The sequence below is a fragment of the Chaetodon trifascialis genome, chromosome 17 (genome assembly GCF_039877785.1).
Source record: "Chaetodon trifascialis isolate fChaTrf1 chromosome 17, fChaTrf1.hap1, whole genome shotgun sequence".
Taxonomy (NCBI): Eukaryota; Metazoa; Chordata; class Actinopteri; order Chaetodontiformes; family Chaetodontidae; genus Chaetodon; species Chaetodon trifascialis.
Window position 1 is genome coordinate 14,574,899 of NC_092072.1, and position 20,171 is coordinate 14,595,069.

Here is a 20,171-nt window from a genome sequence, read left to right on the forward strand (position 1 = left end):
TTTCCCAACGTTACACAAGTGCTGATTCGTCGTATAAGACGCTGTGTGCACACGCGTTTGAGTTACTGCAAACTGAAGCCCCGTGAGTCAAAGCTGCGTTGACTTGACTGCGCTGAACTGCTGAGCTCGGGGGTGGCGGGGTGGGTGGAGGGACACAGCCTACCTGCAGACAGCGGCGCCATCAGCCTCAGCTCCCTGGTCACATGACCAGTCAGCTGCTCCTCAGCACATCCGCCTGACCCGCTACTGTTTACAAATCAGCAGACAGTCCCGACACAGCAGAATGAGGAGTCCTGCGTGATCTGAACAGGTAGACGAAGCACGCAGCGGGTTGTGGGTGACTCTGTGCCACTACTCACCCTGTCTGTGTGTGTGTTTGAGTGTGTGTGTGAGGGTGTTTTAAGTTTGTCTGGTGTCTCGCAGCGGCTGCGTCGGAAGTAAGGACGGGCCCGTGCTAGCATTCAGGCTAACGTCACATTAGCTTACCTGCTTCCTGTTGTATTCACTCCACACTGACAACTACAGCGAGTTATTGTACGTTTATTGAACTAGTTTAGCCTTCAGTTAGCATCGTTAGCCGACACAGGAGCTAGTTTAGCTGTCGTTTGGCGTTTCGCCCTGCCTGCATCGATAACCCCGCTGGCTGTCACCACCCGTGGCGCATTAAAGACGGACACTGCGTTCATTTCACTTCAAATTACACACACGTTGTCAACGCTTGCTGTGAATTGTGCTGTGAAAAGTGGAGCTAAACGGTTCCTCTTTGTGACAGGTATGCTCGGGTAGTTTACCTTTAGCTTATTTCCTGGAGCTGGCCCGTCATGCCTGACAGATGAAGTGATGGGGCTCCAGGGCATGCAGGGGTTTGGGGACAGCTACCAGTGCCTGTCTGTACGGGTTAATGCGGCTTCATATCCCCACTCTTCCAGAGGCAGGCCAGTACAAGGAGCTTTGCTGTTTACCCTTAAACTCTGGAAGAAAGGACTCAAACCCGCTTGTTGTGCTGGGAGACAGCAGTTGGCCTTTGCTGCTCATGCCTGCATTGATAAGTATAGTGAGTTGAGATGTGTTGTAGGTGATGCTTGGTGGACTTCACAGTCTGCTGCTGCATGTTTCAAGGTTTCCTTCTTGCTCTTCTTGCACTTTAGATCTTCCTTTAGTACAGTGGTTCCCATTTTTGACATCTGACCACTCAGCACAGGTTTCATAAGTCAGTGAGTTGTGAGCAGATCAACTAATTTTTTTTTGGTTTGTTGTAGAGCTTTAGAGACCGGAGAGGTGAAACCATCCAGTAAGTCACACCTTACTTGTGGTAGAAACATGTTTTTTTTCCAGCTTTTCCTATCCTGTGTCAACACCCAGGCTGCAGTAGTTTTTGCTTACAGGCAGATATGTCAGATTAACTGTGTAGTCATTTATTTGGCAGCCGAATCAGTCAGGCTCACGGTGTTTTGCCAAGGTTCAAGTCCCATGCATGTTCTCAGCTTCTTGCAGAGCATGTGACCGCGAAGGTTTCTGGGCTCTGGCTGCGTGCTGAAGCAGAGGCATGTGAGTTTGTTTAGCTGGGGTGTTTCACTTTGACTGAACTGCATCCTGCTCCTGCCACCGCCGGTGACAGCTCCTCTCATCGCCGTTTGCACAATCCTTTTTGAATATTCATCCTCCAAAGAGCTCACTTGCTGACTGTTCTACATTAGATTGCTCTGAGCTGCTATGAGCTGGAACGAGGACTGATGGACGGCTACAGCTAATGACTAATATTATTAGTGCATACTTAAGAGTATGGACAATATGGAGCGGTATGGAGCAGAGAACAAGGCTGCAGCCTGTTCATATCAAAAGAGCTACAGTTGTAATTCACTCAGATGTCTCTAAATAGAAATTCTGCAGGCACTCCAGCAAAACATTTAATACAATTTAATCCGGGTTTAGTTTCAGAATATTTTAGCCTTTGTGCCTTTGGGCCAATGAGCTTTGGGCGGGCTGAAGCTTTTCTTTGTGTGTGTTTTTTTTTGTGTCAGCTCAACTCGAGCGTGGGATCTTTAGCATGTGGTTGTCAGCCAACGCACGGACAAAACCTGCCTCTGCGTTTTGAAGAAGAGCTGCAGTGAATTTGAATTCGTCAGCTTGGCTCGTTCAGCTGATCTGCAGCTCTGAAATATTCTCATGACCCAAAAGAATGCGACGCCTGCCCGCCGGCTTTGATCGAGTGCGAAAGCAGGAGAAGTGGAGGAAAGTTTTAGGCTCAGACGCAGTGATAGTCGTGGCCCCTGTCAGGCTGAATGCGTGTTTAAATAAAGGGAAGTGGAATGTTTCGTAGTGTACAATGAGGATTATTGGAGGTTCGAGGCTATCCAACCTGACTTTGGTATGCGTCCATTGTGCTTTACACAATCCAAAACATCTGTGTCGCTCCTTTGAAATCACGCTTGAGGTGATGACTTTAAAAAAGAAAATGTTGAGGGATCTTAATGTGTGTAACACGATAGTGTAATGGCTTCACTTTGGATTCAGCTTCGCAGGCTCTTGATGTAAATCCCAGGAACAGACATCCCACCTCAGAACAGATGGACGCACTTTATTCGTCTGTTGATTTATTTACGCATTTCATTATGTATTGATTTGATTATTTCATGAAAGGTTCGTGTTTTGAATTATTGAGGTGTCTCCAGGTGCTGGGGATTAAATAATGCAGAAGCTAATTCTGCCTTGATTATCATGTAGTAAAGTTAGGATGTCTTTTTACGCTCGACTCCAGGAGGAAGTAATGAGGGCGGCAGAAGGCTAAGAGAAGAGGCGCTCCGGGCAAGATTGTGCTAACATGGCGAGGCCTTCAGTCTTTTTCTCTATCATCGTTCATTCAGTCATTAAGGCTTACACACACACACACACACACACACACACACACACACACACACACACACACACACACACACACACACACACACACTCACACACAAGACATGCCTCCTCAAAGCACAAGTCCAGTGAGTGATCTGTGAAGGCCTCTTTAGAAAGTTTCTGAAGACTCTTTATTTTTGGAAAGGAGGGACAAAGCGCTGGATGTGCTTGCAGGTCTGTAGGGAAAAACGTTCCTCAAAATATCTTTTAACACTTTGTGCGATGCAAATTTTAGTCAGATAGTGATTATATTCTCTGCAAGGTGACTGCTGATATATTCGCAGTTGCTCAGGAGAGTTTGAGAACTCTTTCATGCCAATCTTTTAAAGTAAAACTAAGGAAACAGACTATTATTGGAGATACCTTCACAATGCTGCTCTCTTTCCCTGTAGTTGTGGATTAGTTACGATTATTTAATGGGATAATATCCTTTTTATGAGGGAAGGGGGAAAAAAAACCCTGAGACTTAAGGAGAGCATTAGTCTTTGAGGAGAACAGATGTTTCTGAAGAAAACAGGCACATACATTATGCATATAAAATTATTTCTATTTTGATGGCGCGTGCGGCTGATTTATCGAGCGGCGTTCCTTTCACATGGTTAATAGGTTTAAGAGATGCCTTTGTTGTGTTATTTCCACAATTAATAAAGCGAAAGAAAACAATGCTCTGTGGAAGCGCGCTCTTCTGTAGGCCTGTGTATTAGGCTAACCATATTCATAAACGTGGAATAATCCCAAGCCGGATGAAGAATGGAGGCAGAATTGTTTAACCTAGATTGTGACGTCTCTCTGAGGAAGTTCAACTTTTCTCATTACTGTGATTGTTGGCTGAGAGGCGTTGGCTCAGGGTGTACCTGCTGAGGATTTTAGTGAATGAGTGAATCTTTGCAATGCTTTGTCGTGTTGATGTAAACGTTGGTATTTGTGGTGAGTGCATCGTTTTCCATGAATAACAAAGACCTTCAAACTATTACAGCATTGATTTTTACATGAATCCTGCTTTGTCTGCTGCCCCGCTGGACAGTTTGGGCCCAAGTCATTGTGGATTGATACATCCACCTCTCACGATGTACAGCGTGTCTGATGTGACTCACTTCAGTGAACAATTATTTTCAAAGATTAAGTTTCATAATGACAGCGATTTGATAAACTACCGCACTGCACGCTGATTCACTGACATGACATCATCAAAATGAAAATTAAGGCTAAAACTAACATTACTGTTTAATCTGCTGATTATTTTCCGCATTAACTGGGTAGTCATTTGTCTGTAAACTGTCAGAAAATAATGAAAAGTGCCCATTATGATTTCCAATGTGATGTCTTCAAATGGCTTGTTTTATCCGTCCAACAGTCCAACCCCCCAAATATTCACTTCATTGTTATATAAGACAAAGACAAGCAGAAAACTGGGCGTTTAAGACACAAATGTTTGGCATTTCTGCTTGAAAAATGAGACAATTAATTATCAGAACGGTTGATCGACCAATCGACTGGTTGTCGCAGCTCTGAAAAATATTAATAGCAATGTTTTTTTGTAATATTTTTCACCCCCATGTTATTGATTGTTTGTTTATTCAGTGTTGTAGTACAGTAGGTGATTTTGTACACTGTGTTTTGACTCCATGCTGTGCTGTGCATGGACACAGCATGCACAGCACAGCATGGGCACTATCTGTGTGCACTATGCAAATATGAATCAAGACCAGCCTATCAGAGAAACTTCATACCTCATCATGGCCTCCTCCTGTCGGAGATGATCTGATTCCATTGTGAAGCGCTGAGCTACACACGTTTTCATTTTAGGAGCAGCTACAAATTTCCTTCAAACTGTAGTAGCTCCTTAATAACTTCAGAGACACGGCTCATACTGTCTCTGTGTTATGTGAAGACCGGTGTGTTGACATCTAAACATTTAATTAATGCATTAATTTGCCTACTTAATGACCTCATTAGCATTACTGCGTATGTTTAATATATCACGGTGAGCGTGGCGGGGCGTCAGGCAGCTCAAGTGCTTCTTGTTAATTTAAGCCATTCTTCACTGACTGTAATCAGTGTCACTTTTTTTTTAGTGCAGCAAATTTGTGTTAAAAGCAGAAGGTGAATAAACAGCAACTTGTGTTTGTGATCTGCACGACCACAAAGTTATCAGCTGTAGTCCCTGATGACTTGAGTTGAGCCACCATGGTGTTGTTTGTTTCTCTGTGTTGCTGAAGGTGCTTCATTTCACTGTTGTTCCTCCTCCTTCCTGCAGAGTCGTCTTTTTCTTGGCTGAGGAGAATCACAGGACTGTCAAAGTAAGTCCTGGGATCAAACAGTTCAAAGGTGTTTAACGTTAGTAGCAGACTTATGGTGAATGCAGTAGATCAGACAGAGGTCAGAGGTCAGGGTCAGCTCGAAAGAAGCACTGTCTGTCAGCACAGCTTCCGATCGAAGTTCAGCCTCCCAATCAGTTGATGTTAGTTCAGAGGGAAGCTATTGTTCTTTGTCATTTGCAGATTTTGGACTGTTTTCTGAGTTCAAAAGTCATGTATGACATGACCTGATCTACCCAAAGTTTGAGTCCTTCTTGTGTTTTTATTTATTCTTTCTCTCCGCTCTCCTTTTTACTTCTCTCCAGGTCCGGCTGGGTCGTGGTCATGCAGCACCCCAATTTCGAGACCCCCCACCCGCTCCAGACAGACGAGCAGCAGGAGACGGGCTTTGATCCGCTCCATAACTTCAACAAGAACCACAGCAGTACGTCAAACTGTCTCCCACGACTAGACTTTAATCTAAACTCTGAAACGCATACAGTGTTTTCTGTCATGTTGGGACTATTGTTATTTGTTTTATATTCTTTTACATTATAAAGAAGCAGGTTCTGGATATTCTATTAAACAGCATGTTCAAAGCAGCCCTGTCAGTCGCCTCTTCCGTAGATTTATATGAGGGTATTAAACTAGACTCTTACACTAGAGGAGTGATGGCTCTCACCAGGAGACAAGGCGCAGAGCAGGAGCGAGCGGCACAGTAACTTGAGGTTGTAGATGGGCAGAGATGATAAAAAAGAAAAGCGGTGCTCACTGTGAAGTGTGAGTCACAGTCCTGGCTGGCGACGCCCCCGGGCTGAGGGTGTTTTTTGTTTTTATGTTTACGGGTGCGAGGGAGAGAAAATGTTGGGGGCTGGCATGTTGTGGAACTGATGAATATTCATGCTGAGTGTCCCTGTGGAATGATCCACTCCTGTAACTAATGTTGATAGACAGCTCTCCGACTTGGATGCGTGTTCACCTGCGGGCCAAATTAGACTTATTACCGCCAATAAAGACGAGGAGAAGCGCGGCGCTTTGCTCTCTGTCGTCACTTTCTCTGCTCCTGGGCCTTTTTGCTCCACTACACGGCTCGAAAAAGACGCCCCAAAAATAACTGATGGGTCATTTGGAAGCAGTAAACAGGCCAGTTGCTTATTATGGTAGTTGTCAAAGGTTATGTTTTTGTTTATGATCTCGTGTTCACAGGCTTTAAAAATGATTGATTTCTAGTTTCATTCCTAACTCCGGTTGTTTACGTCTCCCCCTTGTGGCTGTGTCTGTGTCTCTTCTAACAGGAGGACCTCTTGACAGCAGCACTTACTCACAGCCTCAGTCAACCTTCCTCTCGTACAGGTGAGTCTTTTCTTGTGCGGGTGTGCCATAAACTCCTGGCCCAACTCAGCACTCCAGCCTCCCGGTTTACGGCTGGTTGACACATTAGATGGAATACCGTACCCGATTTGGGCTGAGAAGCTCATAAATCTCCTCGTCCTCTGCCTCCCCTCCCCCGCGCAGGAAAGAATGGGACGACTTGTTCCTCCACAGTAATTACCTGGCCAGGATCCGGCAGGCAGGCATCAACGGTCGACTGAGGAGCAGCCGCTTTCGGAGCGTATGCTGGAAGGTAACTGCCAGATGGATCAAGCCGTCCTATTGGGCTTGATTAAAGTGGCTTTGGCAATTTTTCCTGCAGCAGAAAAGACTGCAGTTCTGGCAGCTGCTTCTTCTGTGGTGGAAAACAGAGGCCGTCAGTGCAGTTTTGAAAGAGTCTGTTCTCTGCGTGTTTGAGCTCTTGTTGAGGGAGCGTGCAGTAACCTTTGCACCTGCTCTCTGCAGTTGTATCTGGAGGCTCTTCCAGAAGACAAGGGTCAGTGGATCAACAAGACCAAGGAGCTCCGGGGCCAGTATGAGAAGATCAAAGAGACGGTGAGAGCGCCACCATGTGGCACGAGGAGGAAATGGTCACCCAAAGTTGCACATGCTTTTTTGCGTTTTTGAATTTGAAGAGCTTTATGGCTTAATAAATAATGTCCTTGAGTATTTTTCTAGATGTTGAGTTAAATATTTATTGTATTCACTGTTTTGAGTCACTGCTCACACGAAGTAGAACTTATAACTGCCTCCAGTATATGCTGTCATAGCTGAGGGAGTTCAAGTAACAATATGGTGGTGCATTGCTAGCAGTGCAGCTCTCCGGGAGTTAACTGATCACTGATCTGTGAATGGCACTAATTGCCATCTGTGTGTGTTCTCTTTTTGTTCACAGCACATCACCAACCCTCGCAAGGCTAAAGGCCAGCAGGACCTGGTGATCAACAACCCGCTGTCCCAGGATGAGGGGGTGAGTGTCTGTGTGATTTGCTTGTCATTTATTCCATACAACATTGATTTGCACTGGGTGAACACATGATTTGATAAAGGATACTGCTACATGGCACAGGAACACTTTGTTAAACTGTCAGTCTGTAAACACAGTTCATTTACAATTGATTTCATACAGTTTTTAGTGAAGTTTTACACAGTGTCCTGACTGTTTTTGGACTCAGGGTTGTATTTGCATGCAAAATGTGACCCCGAAACGTTCCTTCCAGACTGTGTTGTTGCGACAATTAGACTATTTCACTGATTAATTATTGTTGACTCATGAACAGATTTTAAGAAGTAATTATTAAGCCATTGAATTGATGTTGGATTGGGCAATTAATAAAGTGTCAAGAATACTCAAAAACGAATTTATTTTTTTATTTTTCATCTCACAATAAATTTCCCTGCTCCTGTAACACCGTCTGATGCAGTGATGAGCCACACTGATAATTACAGAGCTAACAAAAGCTGCCATTGGCCGTCAAGGGATAACAGTTTCCCAGGACATTTCCTGGAAAAGCCGATATAATTTGTTTCTAATTAGAGAAAATAGAGAGTGTTGAGTTGGTTCACTTTCTATTAATTAATTGAAATGAATTGTTAGTGTAAGTCTTTTAGTCGCAGCACCGCAGGTTAGCTAAACATGAAAAATGTAAAATCTCAACGAGGAGTGAGTGCAACATATGTGAAGAATGAAGTTTCCAATAATGAGGGACGTTTTAGATACACTCTTGATACACAAGAGGCTTCTCAGTTACACCACAGTGATTTGTCACTTCTGTAATCAGCATTTCATCTAATTTAGTTATTCAGGACACAATTGCAAAATGGAGTTGGGTAAGTTATTGCGTTGAAAAGTTGTAGAAACAGCCTCTTAAAACTCTGTCGTTGAAAAGGCCGTGCTCTCTGGATCGATTTTGTTCTCCAGTCACTCAGGGAACGGTCACTATCTGTTATCATAGTCTTGTCACAGTCAGTGGTTCCTCCACATTCCCCAAATCCTGCACGTTTCTGAGTAATGTTTGTTTGCCTTTGTCTTATTTTTCCCTCTCCTCTCCAGAGCCTGTGGAACAAGTTCTTCCAAGATAAAGAGCTGAAGGGGATGATCAAACAGGACGTGATGAGAACGTCAGTATCACTGTCATCCTCTTTATTTACCTGTAACGCCTGAAAGCTCTCAGCTGTCGACATGATTTCAAAGCCCTCCTCTCTGTCTTTCTTTCTCTTTGCGTAAGGTTCCCTGAGATCCGTTACTTCCAGGACGACGATGTGAGGACCAAGCTGACCGACATTCTCTTCTGTTATGCCAGAGAAAATGAACAGTTACTGTATAAACAGGTACAGCTTCATCGGGTTGGATACAGTAACATACTGTTTCAGCATACTAAATAGCATGTTGGCAAGGAATTTTGCATGCAACCAGTGGCTGAGTGTTAATGCTAGTGAAAATACAAAGCTAACATTAACCGAGACAATGAGAAAAGGCCAGTCGTCCATGGGGGCTTCAGCTTTTTAGGCACTGGCTGCAGGCGTGTTAACCTTAGCTGAAGCTGGGAATTAGCCAGCCTCCGGTGTTTTCTCACTGAGCCACAGCTTCAGTAATCAAGGCGTGTATGTGTGTGTGTGCTTCTCAGCGCCCAGTGAGCCCAGACAGAAGAACAAAATGCATTTGTAACCTAATCATTATCAGTGTCTGTAACAGGTGCCAGTGAATGAATAGACGGCCAGTAAAGCATCTTTTTTGCAAACTGGAAGTGACACATGGCCGGGCAGTGGCTAACAATATCGAAATTAAACCTGTCAACACCGATTAGAAACCTCGTGCATCACTATTAAAGAAAGACTGACCACAAATGAACCATAATTTCCCCGTCCTCTTAACTTTTCTCTCTGCCTCTGTCTCTTCTTCTTCTGCCTGCAGGGGATGCACGAGTTGCTCGCTCCCATAGTGTTTGTGCTGCACTGTGACCATCAAGCCTTCCAGCACGCCAGCGAGACGGCCAGCCCCAGGTCAGTTCATCAGAGCCGTGAAACCGAATCGCTCACCCTTTAGTTGACATAAATACATTTAGACCTGTGTACACTCGAGTCAGAAACCAAAAATATTTCTGCATTTATTTGGGGAAAGGTCACTTTTTGTTTTTCCATAGTGAGGAGATGATGTGTCTGTTGAACCCTGAGTACCTTGAGCACGATGCCTAGTGAGTATATCAGACCATTGATATCAGAAATTTCATTCATTTTCAAATAATTGGAATTGGTTAACATGTCTGTTTGCATCTCACAATATGCACCCTCATTTGCTCATTATCTCCGACTCTTTCTCTCTCCACACATTTTCACTCTCGCACACACACACCTCTGTCTATAGTGCCTTGTTCTCTCAGCTGATGGAGACAGCAGAGCCGTGGTTCTCCAGCTTTGAGAGAGAAGTGAGGAAGGTCAGTTTGTTCGGAAGAACCGCTTTTGACATTGTAATACAACATGTGCTGATTTCACTATAACGACTGTGCAGAAGACATCTGACCTAAATCAGGCTATTAACACTTTCAGTCATAAATACAGAAGAACAGCTGATGTATCTGTTTACAGTGTAGCCAAACGAACTCCTGTTGTTTCATTAAAGACGCCTCTCAATAATAATCTGACCTGTGAGCTGCTTTTAATGCTGCACATAATGCAAGTCATTTTCCATACAGCAGCCGGGCACAGTGAGGCATTGATGTAGAGACGCTGGTGCAGCCCGTTGCCTGCAGCTCTTCATCTAACAGCTCACTGCAGCTACGGCTTCTTGCGGCACTACTGCTTTTAAAATTCAAACTGATCAACACTGTCAAAAAATGACCATTGTCTTGTAAACGCATCTTTAATAATTGATCGAGGTTTAGAATACATTGCAGTTCCTGTGACTGCTTCACGACATGTGACAGTATAACAAGGCTACAAATGAGAAATGATGGTAATAGAATGCAGTAACATGAAGCACAGGTGAAAGCTGACACTGCAGACACTCAGTTGCTCTTAAGTGGGCCTGATTAGCATGACCGGCAGTGGACATGAAAATGAGCAACAGTTAAACACAGAGGTAACTACAGAATGGAAAAATACACTGAAATGGTATTTCTGAGAAGCGCTCACCATAAATAGTATCAAAAATGGGTTTTGACATCACAAGGATTGTCAGGGGTTATAGCTTCAATGAATGTTAAGTTGTTCATATGGACACAGATGCTGCTGACTGATGTTTATATAATCATATGCTAATTGCACAATGATCTGCTGCTCCAGGGTAAGGAAGAGATGCTGACCAGCATCCCCTTCGCTCGGCCCCAGGACTCAGGGCCATCTGTTGCCATCGTGACCAAAGTCAACCGCATCCAGGACCAGCTGGTGAAGAAGCACGACGTTGAACTTCATATGCACCTCAACCGGCTGGAGATCGCCCCGCAAATCTACGGCATGTCAGTGGCCTCAGTCCAGTGTGTCTGATACTTGCTTTGACACTCAGTTGTACACAGATGCAGTTACCTTGTCTCTGTCTGTGTGTCCTGCAGCCGGTGGGTCCGTCTGCTGTTCGGCCGCGAGTTTCCGCTGCAGGACCTGCTGGTGGTCTGGGATGCTCTGTTTGCTGACAGCATCACTCTGGACCTGGTGGACTATATCTTTGTGGCCATGCTGCTCTACATCCGAGACGCTCGTACGCTCCATTTATTTCAGAAATAATCCAATAAGGCCATGTGTTGTCTTTGTAGCATGTAATTTCATAAGAAACACTTAACTGGAAGAATGTGATTTACTCCACCTCATTTAATTAGACGGAGTCATATTGCTTTAAATAGAGTACAGTAAAGCTTTGCTGCCGTGCATACAGGCAGGACGGGGGCTTGAGCTGTGATGTCAGTAAGCACTGCGTCTGACACTAAATCCCTGCTGCTATGGAGCAGATGCCAGGGAACCAAATGCACATGAATACAGCGTCTGAAGAGAGTTTTCAATCAATCTGCATTTTCAACTTCATATCCAAGCACACCTATAGAAGCAGCCAAATACCATGGAGGAGAAGTGTGACACCAGTGAAGCTATATCCTTGAAGTTTGCTTATGTAGCTCATATAGAGGAATCTATTAAATTGTGACCGTTTCATGAACAGGTAAAAACTCCTTGTAGCTGCAGACGCAGGTAGAAGAATGACAAAAGATTGATGGGAACGCTTGGAGAAAATCATTGTTCACACATTTGATTGTGCGCTGGGTAAAGTGTGATGCAGCTGCAAGTAGGACCGGTTGTTTGGTGCTTGCCAAGTTTCTTGGTGTGACAGCAAGTTGTTTTTTCCATTTGAAGCTATTTTTGAAAGCATATGCAATCTTGCTCTAGTGAGTCAGAGTGCAGTCCTGTATACAAGAGTTGAATAGGCAGCTTAGTGTTTGAGTTGGAGGACTGTCCCGTAGTGGAGAGATCTCTAACAACAAGCGCATGTGTCTCTTTAAGCTAAACAGAGTGCTCTCACATTATTTTTTAAACTAACCACTAGTGCTAATTGTCTCTGTTTGATCCAGTGCAAATGTAACCTAATCAGTGCGCAGCATCGCTAATACTGCATTTGTTGCTCTGTCTGTTTCAGTCATTGCTAGTAACTTCCAGACCTGCCTGGGCCTTCTAATGCACTACCCTCCATTAGGAGACATCAACTCTCTGCTGCAAAAGGCTCTTTTCCTCCGAGACCCCAAAGTAAGCAAACGACCACGGTGGCATAATTGATCGGAAAACGATTATACGTGTTGAAAAGTTAGTGTTTATGTTCCTCCTCGGTTTCCCTGAAAGCCCCTTTGTGGTATATTAAGCACTTTCATTATGCCTGACAGGTCACAAGTTAAAATGGAGAAGAGAAAGGGAGAAGTGTTACACATAGAATGAAAATGGGGGTGAGAAAAATAAAAATAAGTTTTCCTGGAGCTTGAATTCTTGGTCGAATGCTGCTTCTTTTTCTTCTATTATTCAGCACTTAGAGCTGAGGAGATACTGCACTAACAGAATAATCTCCCTTGTTTTCTGCAGAGAAGTGAAACACAAAACACGGCTGAAATCCTCGAACAACAGTCGTGTGGCGTAAACCCAAAAAAGCCTCGCTGCACTGTGAAATATGCTTAGCTGTAACAAAGAAAAGTTAAAATTGGCAGCAGAAGTTTCAGTTCCTCGCACCTCAGTGGTCACACAGATTTTACTCACTTACGGTAAACCCATGAAGCACAGGTGCAGTCAATGAACCAGTTAATAAGAAAGAGGAAGTTGCACAGATACACACACGTTCAACATTTCCATGTCAGGATAAGGCCTCTGCACGCTGTAAATAACACGTGAGCAAAGCTCGTTAAGTCTTGTTAAAACCCACAACATTTAAATATGGAGTTCAAGGTCGGGACAGTCTCAGACCGCTGATACTGTTTGATGGAAAGCAAAGCACAACATGAGAAATAAAGAAATACTGCAAAATGGAACATCACATAGGAGAGCTGCCTTAAAAAGTGATCTCCCAGCATGCATCTCCACGTGTTGTCAATCAACATTGATATGTGTCATTATACCAACTGTTATATGGCCACAAAAAGGACTGAAGGTGGTACAAAAGACAGTTCTCGTGTCTTTTGTCTGCAGGCACGTTCTTCAGTTTACCATGATCAGATATTCAAACACTGAAAATCTGTGAAAAGGCCCCACTGTTAAAAGGGAAAATCTAAATCTGAACATGAAACACGGTATTTTGCAAAACTTTTATTGCCAAATTGTGGTAGCTGCTTGCTGTTACAATGATGTAATTATTATTTGCAATGTCGGACCGTTGTGACTGCAAGACGTTGGGAGTGAAAACAAGGGCAGGTCCTGACAGCTTGAGGACCTCTGCTGCCTGAGTTTCACTTTGTGTGCGATCCTGCAGCCCCCAGCATATTTTTCCCATCACACCCTTGCTTCATTGTTGCTCTCTCTCAGTCACACACACACACTTAATCAGAGGCCTGTTTTCTGTCAGTCTCTTACCTCTCCTCACTTTTACATGAAAACCAGCCATTGACATGTATAATTGTTTAATCTGACGTTAACGGGTCTGTGACCTGAGCTAGCGTCTCACAGTCCCGGTACAAACCAGCTTCTGTTCCTCCTCCAAACTTACTGACCTGTTCACTCCAACACAGCTCCACACACTCCTGTCCACTGCTCTAGAATCCAGGAAGGTGCTGATCCAACGTGACAGTGTTTCCTCCAGGTGAACGACCACGTCACACCATGTCCACATCATAGTTACACCTGGAGGGGCGGCATCATCCCTAATAACACGGGGTGCGGGAAAGAGGCTTGTTGCTCATATGTACTGACTCAGAAACATCACGGCACATGTATTCGCTTGTTTACGTAGTCAGGCGTGCACACAGATTTTAGGTTCGTGTGTCTTAGCTTAATTCTGCACACTTTTTTTTTTAGCTGTAAATTTGCTGACACCAAAACTGTTTATTCCATCGCTCCTTTTGTAGAACCATCCACGACCTGTCAACTACCAGTTCCAGCAGAATCTGGATTACTACAAAACAAGGGGGGCTGACCTGATGAACAAGACACGGTAAAGCGCGCACACACACACACACACACACACACACACACCCATTCCTCGCTCTAACCCAACGTCCGTGTACCCCTTTAAATTGTCTCTCTGGATATAAAACACTCATTCCCTTGTAGACATTTAAAGCGGCTGTGAAAGGTTTGTAGTTTCGTCCTTCACAGAGAACAGAGGTTGTGGTTTGTTCATCACTTCCACATTGAAAAAAGTACCAAAATGTACATACAACACTTCTCCATACATCCGTAAACAGGTGTGTATTTGAGCAGCGTTGGTTTGCGCGCATTGACAAGCCTGATGAATCCGTCTTGAGCTTCTTTGTTCGTATGAATCCCTGTTGTCGTTTCCTCAGCGTCTCCCAGGCATGTCACTCAGTTTGCCTGTCAAGAAAGAGAACGCCATCCTCAAGCTACTGTGGTCTTAAGACCCAATATAAACCGGCTTCCATTTCATTTCACTGCTGTATGGAAATCAGATTACAGAGACTTGACATTTAGATGAGGTCGGCAGTCCATCACAGCGAACACTTTGAGGTCTTTATTTTTTGCACAATGATCTGTTCTTGTGTGCAGCAGCTCAGTTGCAAGCAGGAACTGCTTTAAAAACTGGTCGTTAGCACATGCGAGACTTGAGAGTGCAGACAGCAAGTGGTCACTTTCACATTACTTTACACTTTTTCACTTTTTGTTTGTCATCTGAGGTTGACTTTATAACAGCACAGCTCAGGGATCATAAACTTAAGGAGAGCCAGTTGTCAAATCTGGCTTGGTGAAGTGTCCAACTTAAAAATAAGGAAGAGAGCTGCCAGAACAAACACCGAAAGTGTGGTTTGGAAAAAGGTTTTCAGTAACAGTTTGTAGGGTCTAAACCACGTGAAACCACAGGTGCTGTTGTGTCTGTGGGCCTTCGTTCTTCACCTCAGTGCGTACATTTGTCCTTCCAGCTCTGGTTCTGCTGCAAAACCGACCCCCCTCAACATCAACAAGGTCTCCAGCAGCCTGCTGAGCTTCGGAAGGAAGCTCATCGCTCCGGCCATGACGGGTGGCTCCAGCAGTATCTCGCCGATCAACAGCGAGGTTCACTCCTCCTCTTCCTCCTCGTCCACTTCCCCTGCGTCGGTGCCTCCGCCCACCCTGCCCCACCCGCTGGCTGAGCCCTCATCAGGCCATGCGCCACCGCAGGCCCAGAGCCACACCCAGACTCAGCACTACCGCCTGCTCAAGTCTGAAAGCATGCCCGTGCACCTCAGCAAAGGTGAGCGGTGGGACATACCCACACACACACACACACACACACACACACAAAGATCCAGACTCGTTCCTCGTTTACGCTACCCACGACTGATTTGAGCATTTTTTGTTGGCTGCTGTGTCACTGGTGGATGAGCTGCATGTGCAGATAACGTGAATATCTGGTTTGTGTGGATGTGGCAGCATCAGCTTTGACTCTCCTGTCTGTCAGATGTAGTTTCAGGTGGAGTGTCTCAGGTCTCTTTACCAGCCCAGATTCACACTGACACACAAGGTAACTGCTACCATGGCAACTGCTTGTGTGAGGCGCCCGCCCCCTTTTGGTCCTCATTTGCGTCACTTCCGTTGCATGTCTGCACACTAAGTTTGTTCATTTGTCTTTCATTTGTTCTTGCTGCTTGATTAGTTGCTAGTTAGATGCTGCACGTTACCTTAAATGGACATGAGTGTCCAGAGCGTGTAATAGCGCATTTTGACCAGCAGAGGGAGTCCACAACTTGCAGCATCAGTGGAAGTTAAAGCCATAGCAGGAACAGCATGGATGTGTTGTGGCATCTGCTGCCAGCATTGCTTTGAACATGTGCTCAAGAGCTTGTCCTGTGTGTGTGCTTTGTTTCTAAGTGACAGTGGATGTAATTTTTTGTCATTGTTGTGTGTTTGTAAGCGCAAAGAAACATGCATTGTGCTTCTTCTGTGGAGCCTGGAATGATTAGAATTTGAATGCAGTTTTTTTTTTTATTCTAATCAATTCATGAATTAATACATATAAAAAGCAATTCTAGATTGATTTAGTAAATTGATAAAAGATTCACTGAGTTGTCATTTAAACACAGAATAAAGCTGTAGTTATTAAGTGGCAAATTTAATTACCTCTTTTTTATTAATGCGTCATTTAAATACCAATTTGATGAATCCATTTATATGTGCTCTTTTATAATTAACACTCTCTCCATTATATTTCAAGTCTATAATTAATCCAGTGGCACACTTCATATTCTTGCCATACCCTTATACTCCTTAATTATGATATTAGAAATTAAAGGAATTTCACCAGACATTTATAGCATTGTGCATTGTTTAATCTTCTTTAACAGTAGTGTTATGTGACAAAAAACCTGAAGTCAGGGTCCACTGTTTTTTCAAGCTTGACCTTGAGTTGTTTTTAATCAGACATGCTGATCCTAGGTCAGAAATGTGTGTCCGTGCTCCAGCAGTGTTGTCCTGTTGTGAAAGTGCATATTTACATCTTTCTTGTTGTGCCCATTGTTACAGTGTTGTTACTTTGTTTTGTTGTTTTCTGCTCTCTGCCTCCTGCTCTTTCTCCAGGCTCCCGGACGGTCAGCTCCTCTCCCAGCATAGAAAGCCTTTCTGGTGGGCGGGGTCAGTCCACCGCCTCCCCGCCTCTTCCCCCCTCCAGAGGGAGTGACGTGAGCACCTCATCCCCACCTCTCTCCGCCACCAAGAAGGAGTCTTTCTTCAACATCACTCGCTCTCGCTCCCACAGCAAGACCATGGGCAAGAAAGAGACGGTGAGCTGCTCTGCCGGCTGTTGTAGTGACCTTTCCTGTTTTTTGGACTGTCTCCATGTCTTTGTGTCTGTCTTATTCTCTGTTAGTCTCACTTTTTCATCTCATCCCACACTTTCAACCCTAATTTAACCTCTATGGGCTTCTTGTCTCTTTCTTTGCCCTCTGCAGCCAAGCTCCTCTTTGTTCCCCTCCTCTTCTTGTCTTCTTCTTACCTGTGTGTGTGTGTGTGTGTGTGTGTGTGTGTGTGTGTGTGTGTGTGTGTGTGTGTGTGTGTGTGTGTGTGTGTGTGATCCACAGGAGGAGGACCTGGAAGCTCAGGTGTCATTCCTGCAGGGCCAGATCAACGACCTGGAGGCCATGAGCAAATACTGTGCCAAGATGATGAACACTCACATCTGTGAGTAGAGCAGCACCAGATGGTCAAATCTCCATCTTCATTTTCAGCATCTAAAACATTCATCAGCTCCAATAACTGAAAGTCATTTTTCCTTTGTGGTTCCAATTCGTTCCGATAGTTCATTCAAGCAATCCGTCTGTTGCTATGTCTCCACAGGTAAAATCCAGGAAGTGATTCTACAAGAACACCTGGAGAAAGAGGATGAGGTCCTGGTGTCACTGGCTGGACTCAAACAGGTGAGTCTGAGCATGCATTGTGCACATTACTAAAATATGTTGCTGTGCATCTTCTGTGCTGTGTATAACATTGATGTGTGGCCCCAAATCCTGTCAGATCAAAGACATCCTTAAGGGGGCGCTCCGCTTCAACCAAAGCCAGCTGGAGGCCGAGGAGAACGAGGAGATCACCATCGCTGACGATCACTACACCTCCACAGCTGCTGCTGAAACTGCTCTGAGCGCCGCCAATCACCGCAGTGACTGCCTGCAGCAAGGAAACAGCAGGCGGAACCGGGACTCTGATCTCGACGGGAGCGCGAGCACAGACGAGAAAGAAGAGGAGGAGCAGGCGATGACCCCACCCGAGCAACAGGTTACTTAACCAGTCCTCTTTTAGAGTGCCGGAAGTGGAGGTCTGCACCGTCAGCACCTGCACTGGTATTAACTAAAACACCCCGTTCACACCGGATTAGTTTTCCACTGTTTGGTCTAATTGTTTGACCTTTTGATCCAGTATTCACTATCTTTAAATCTGATCATGTTAATGCCAATAAATTGTACCCTGTGTGCAAAAATGATCCCATGTTTGTAACAGAATTGTATTCTTTGCAGGATTAGGCCATGTGACCTGAAAGCTGTCCCATTAGGAATGAATCAAACCCAGAATAATGCTGCATAATACAGCAGCTGTATAATGAAAATGCTTAGTCACATGTTCCCTGCAGTCTGAATTTTGTTGCATTTGAATGCATGGAGCTTCAGGGCCAAACAAGCAGCAGACAGTCGTTATACTGCCTTTTTTTAATGCTTACACCTTGTACTACCATTTACTCAGACTGCACAAGAGCAGATGAGTGAAGGTAAGAGGGCAGAGTCACAGACGTGTCCTATTCATGACCCTTGCCATGTGTCGTGCAGGTGGCGTCTTCCCTCGGCTCAGAGGGTAAGAACTGGGACGACTACATCCTCGTGTCCCAGGACGGAGACCTGCAGGCCAATGACGGAGGAGGAGCAAGGGCTGCGTCCGAGCGCACCCCTCCAATCAGACGAGGGCGCGGCTTGGTGCGAATAGAGCCCGAGGGCGCGGCCGGGAACTTCCATGACCCCCTGATGGCTGGCACCACCTCGGGCTCTTCCAGTCCAGACGAAGGCTCCACCCACAGCAAGGACTCTGACTTTACCATTGTCAACCCAAACGACCTGTGAACAAGCAAATCAGCCCACCTTCTCCTCCTCTTATACCTGTATCGCATCCCGTTCAGAGGATGTGATCCAAAAAAAACTGACTTGGGATCAGAGGGTGGAACCTGCAGTTTTTGGTGGAGCGCCGCCAAAGCTGCTGTCGGCTAAAAAATTGCACATCTGGACTGCGACGCGTCGAGTCACAGAATACCTTATACTCTGTCTCTTTCCCTGTCATCTGTGCCACGTCAGTCCTGTCTGAGCTCATGCTGTATGCTATCTCATCAACCTAATGCCTGTCTCAGTATGTTGGATCCTGTCAGTCATTGTGTTTAATTTTAGTGCCCTGCTCTGCAGAGAGGGGGCGCCCGCCATTGAACTCCTGACCCTGTCACTACACGATTTCTCTGAAGAGTTGGACCTCGAACTGCGATTTCTTCACCTCCCGAGCTCGCTGTAATGACCGGGAGCGTGATGCTCTGTTTTCTTCTGAATGTGGAGATCTGGCCATACCTCTGCCTGTGTTATGTCTGTACGTCTGTCCTCACAGAGGACGCTTTCTTCTCTGATACTCAAAGGAAAGAAGGGTGATGTCCTCCGCAAAGTGTAGAGGGCAGCTTTTGTCCCCCTCCTAAACCAGTGCCTCTGACCTTTATTCTTCTCTCAACCAAACAAACAAAACCTGACTCTGTGATCTTATTCTTTCTGTTCTTTTTTTTTTTTGTTCTTGTTGTTAGCTTTTTTTTTTTTTTTTTTTAAGAAAATGTTTTTAACCCTCAGACCTTTAGTTTTGTGGATAAATAATTATTAAATTATAGAATAAGTCATTTTTTCCCTTTTGTTTTTAAATTGATTCCAATGTGGACATTTTAACGTGCTAATTGACAGTTTTCATCTCTCGCGTTATGACTGAGTTGCTCTCGTGTCCTGTGGAAACCATGTGAAGCAGCACACACAGAGAATGTCCCTGGCTGCCCATTCAGCATAATTAACTCAAGACCAATAAAACTACATCGCTCTTGCTACAAACTGAAGTTACTGTGTCTGTTTGGGGAGGCTGCGCTTGCTTTTAGAAGACATTGCTGTAAGCTTCGATGTGTGGTTGTGTAGATATCAGGGCTACAGCTCTCCTGCGGGGGGGGGGGGTTATGTGACGCCTGACCGTGGCATTGTCACAGACTATTTGAGGTTCAAATTTTACTTTGACCAGAGCTTTCTGCTATATCACATGATCTTGATGAGATGACAGTTGTGCGGCTGTTATGGGGTTCCATTTTTTTCTGTTGTTCTTGTTTTCAGGCTAACATGAACAATAGCTCCTTTGAATGCTCAGAAACAGAGTGTACTGAAGCGCCATGCTCGCGGCTCCGCGAGGCTGTACGTGGGCAGAGAAGCACTTCAAGCTTAACGCTAATGTTTATCA

The 20,171-nt window shown here is 44.9% G+C and overlaps 1 protein-coding gene across 2 annotated transcripts; it reads left to right on the forward strand.

Annotated features, from left to right (window-relative positions):
- Positions 1-211: 211 nt before the first annotated feature.
- Positions 212-19,779, forward strand: tbc1d5 (TBC1 domain family, member 5). Of its 2 annotated transcripts, XM_070983931.1 has the most exons (23): positions 212-310; positions 5,159-5,201; positions 5,525-5,643; positions 6,494-6,551; positions 6,714-6,822; positions 7,035-7,124; positions 7,465-7,539; positions 8,623-8,690; positions 8,798-8,900; positions 9,484-9,572; positions 9,713-9,763; positions 9,934-10,003; positions 10,851-11,023; positions 11,117-11,259; positions 12,184-12,290; positions 14,087-14,172; positions 15,116-15,426; positions 15,634-15,696; positions 16,749-16,951; positions 17,249-17,348; positions 17,505-17,584; positions 17,682-17,939; positions 18,485-19,779. In XM_070983931.1, exons 3-23 carry the CDS (start codon positions 5,544-5,546, stop codon positions 18,770-18,772), a joined length of 2,625 nt encoding a protein of 874 aa, XP_070840032.1. In that variant the 5' UTR covers positions 212-310; positions 5,159-5,201; positions 5,525-5,543; the 3' UTR covers positions 18,773-19,779. The 2 variants fall into 2 exon arrangements, with proteins under 2 accessions (XP_070840032.1, XP_070840033.1); XM_070983932.1 differs by lacking the exon at positions 15,634-15,696 and having other exon boundaries at positions 18,485-19,774.
- The last annotated feature ends 392 nt before the right edge of the window (positions 19,780-20,171 follow it).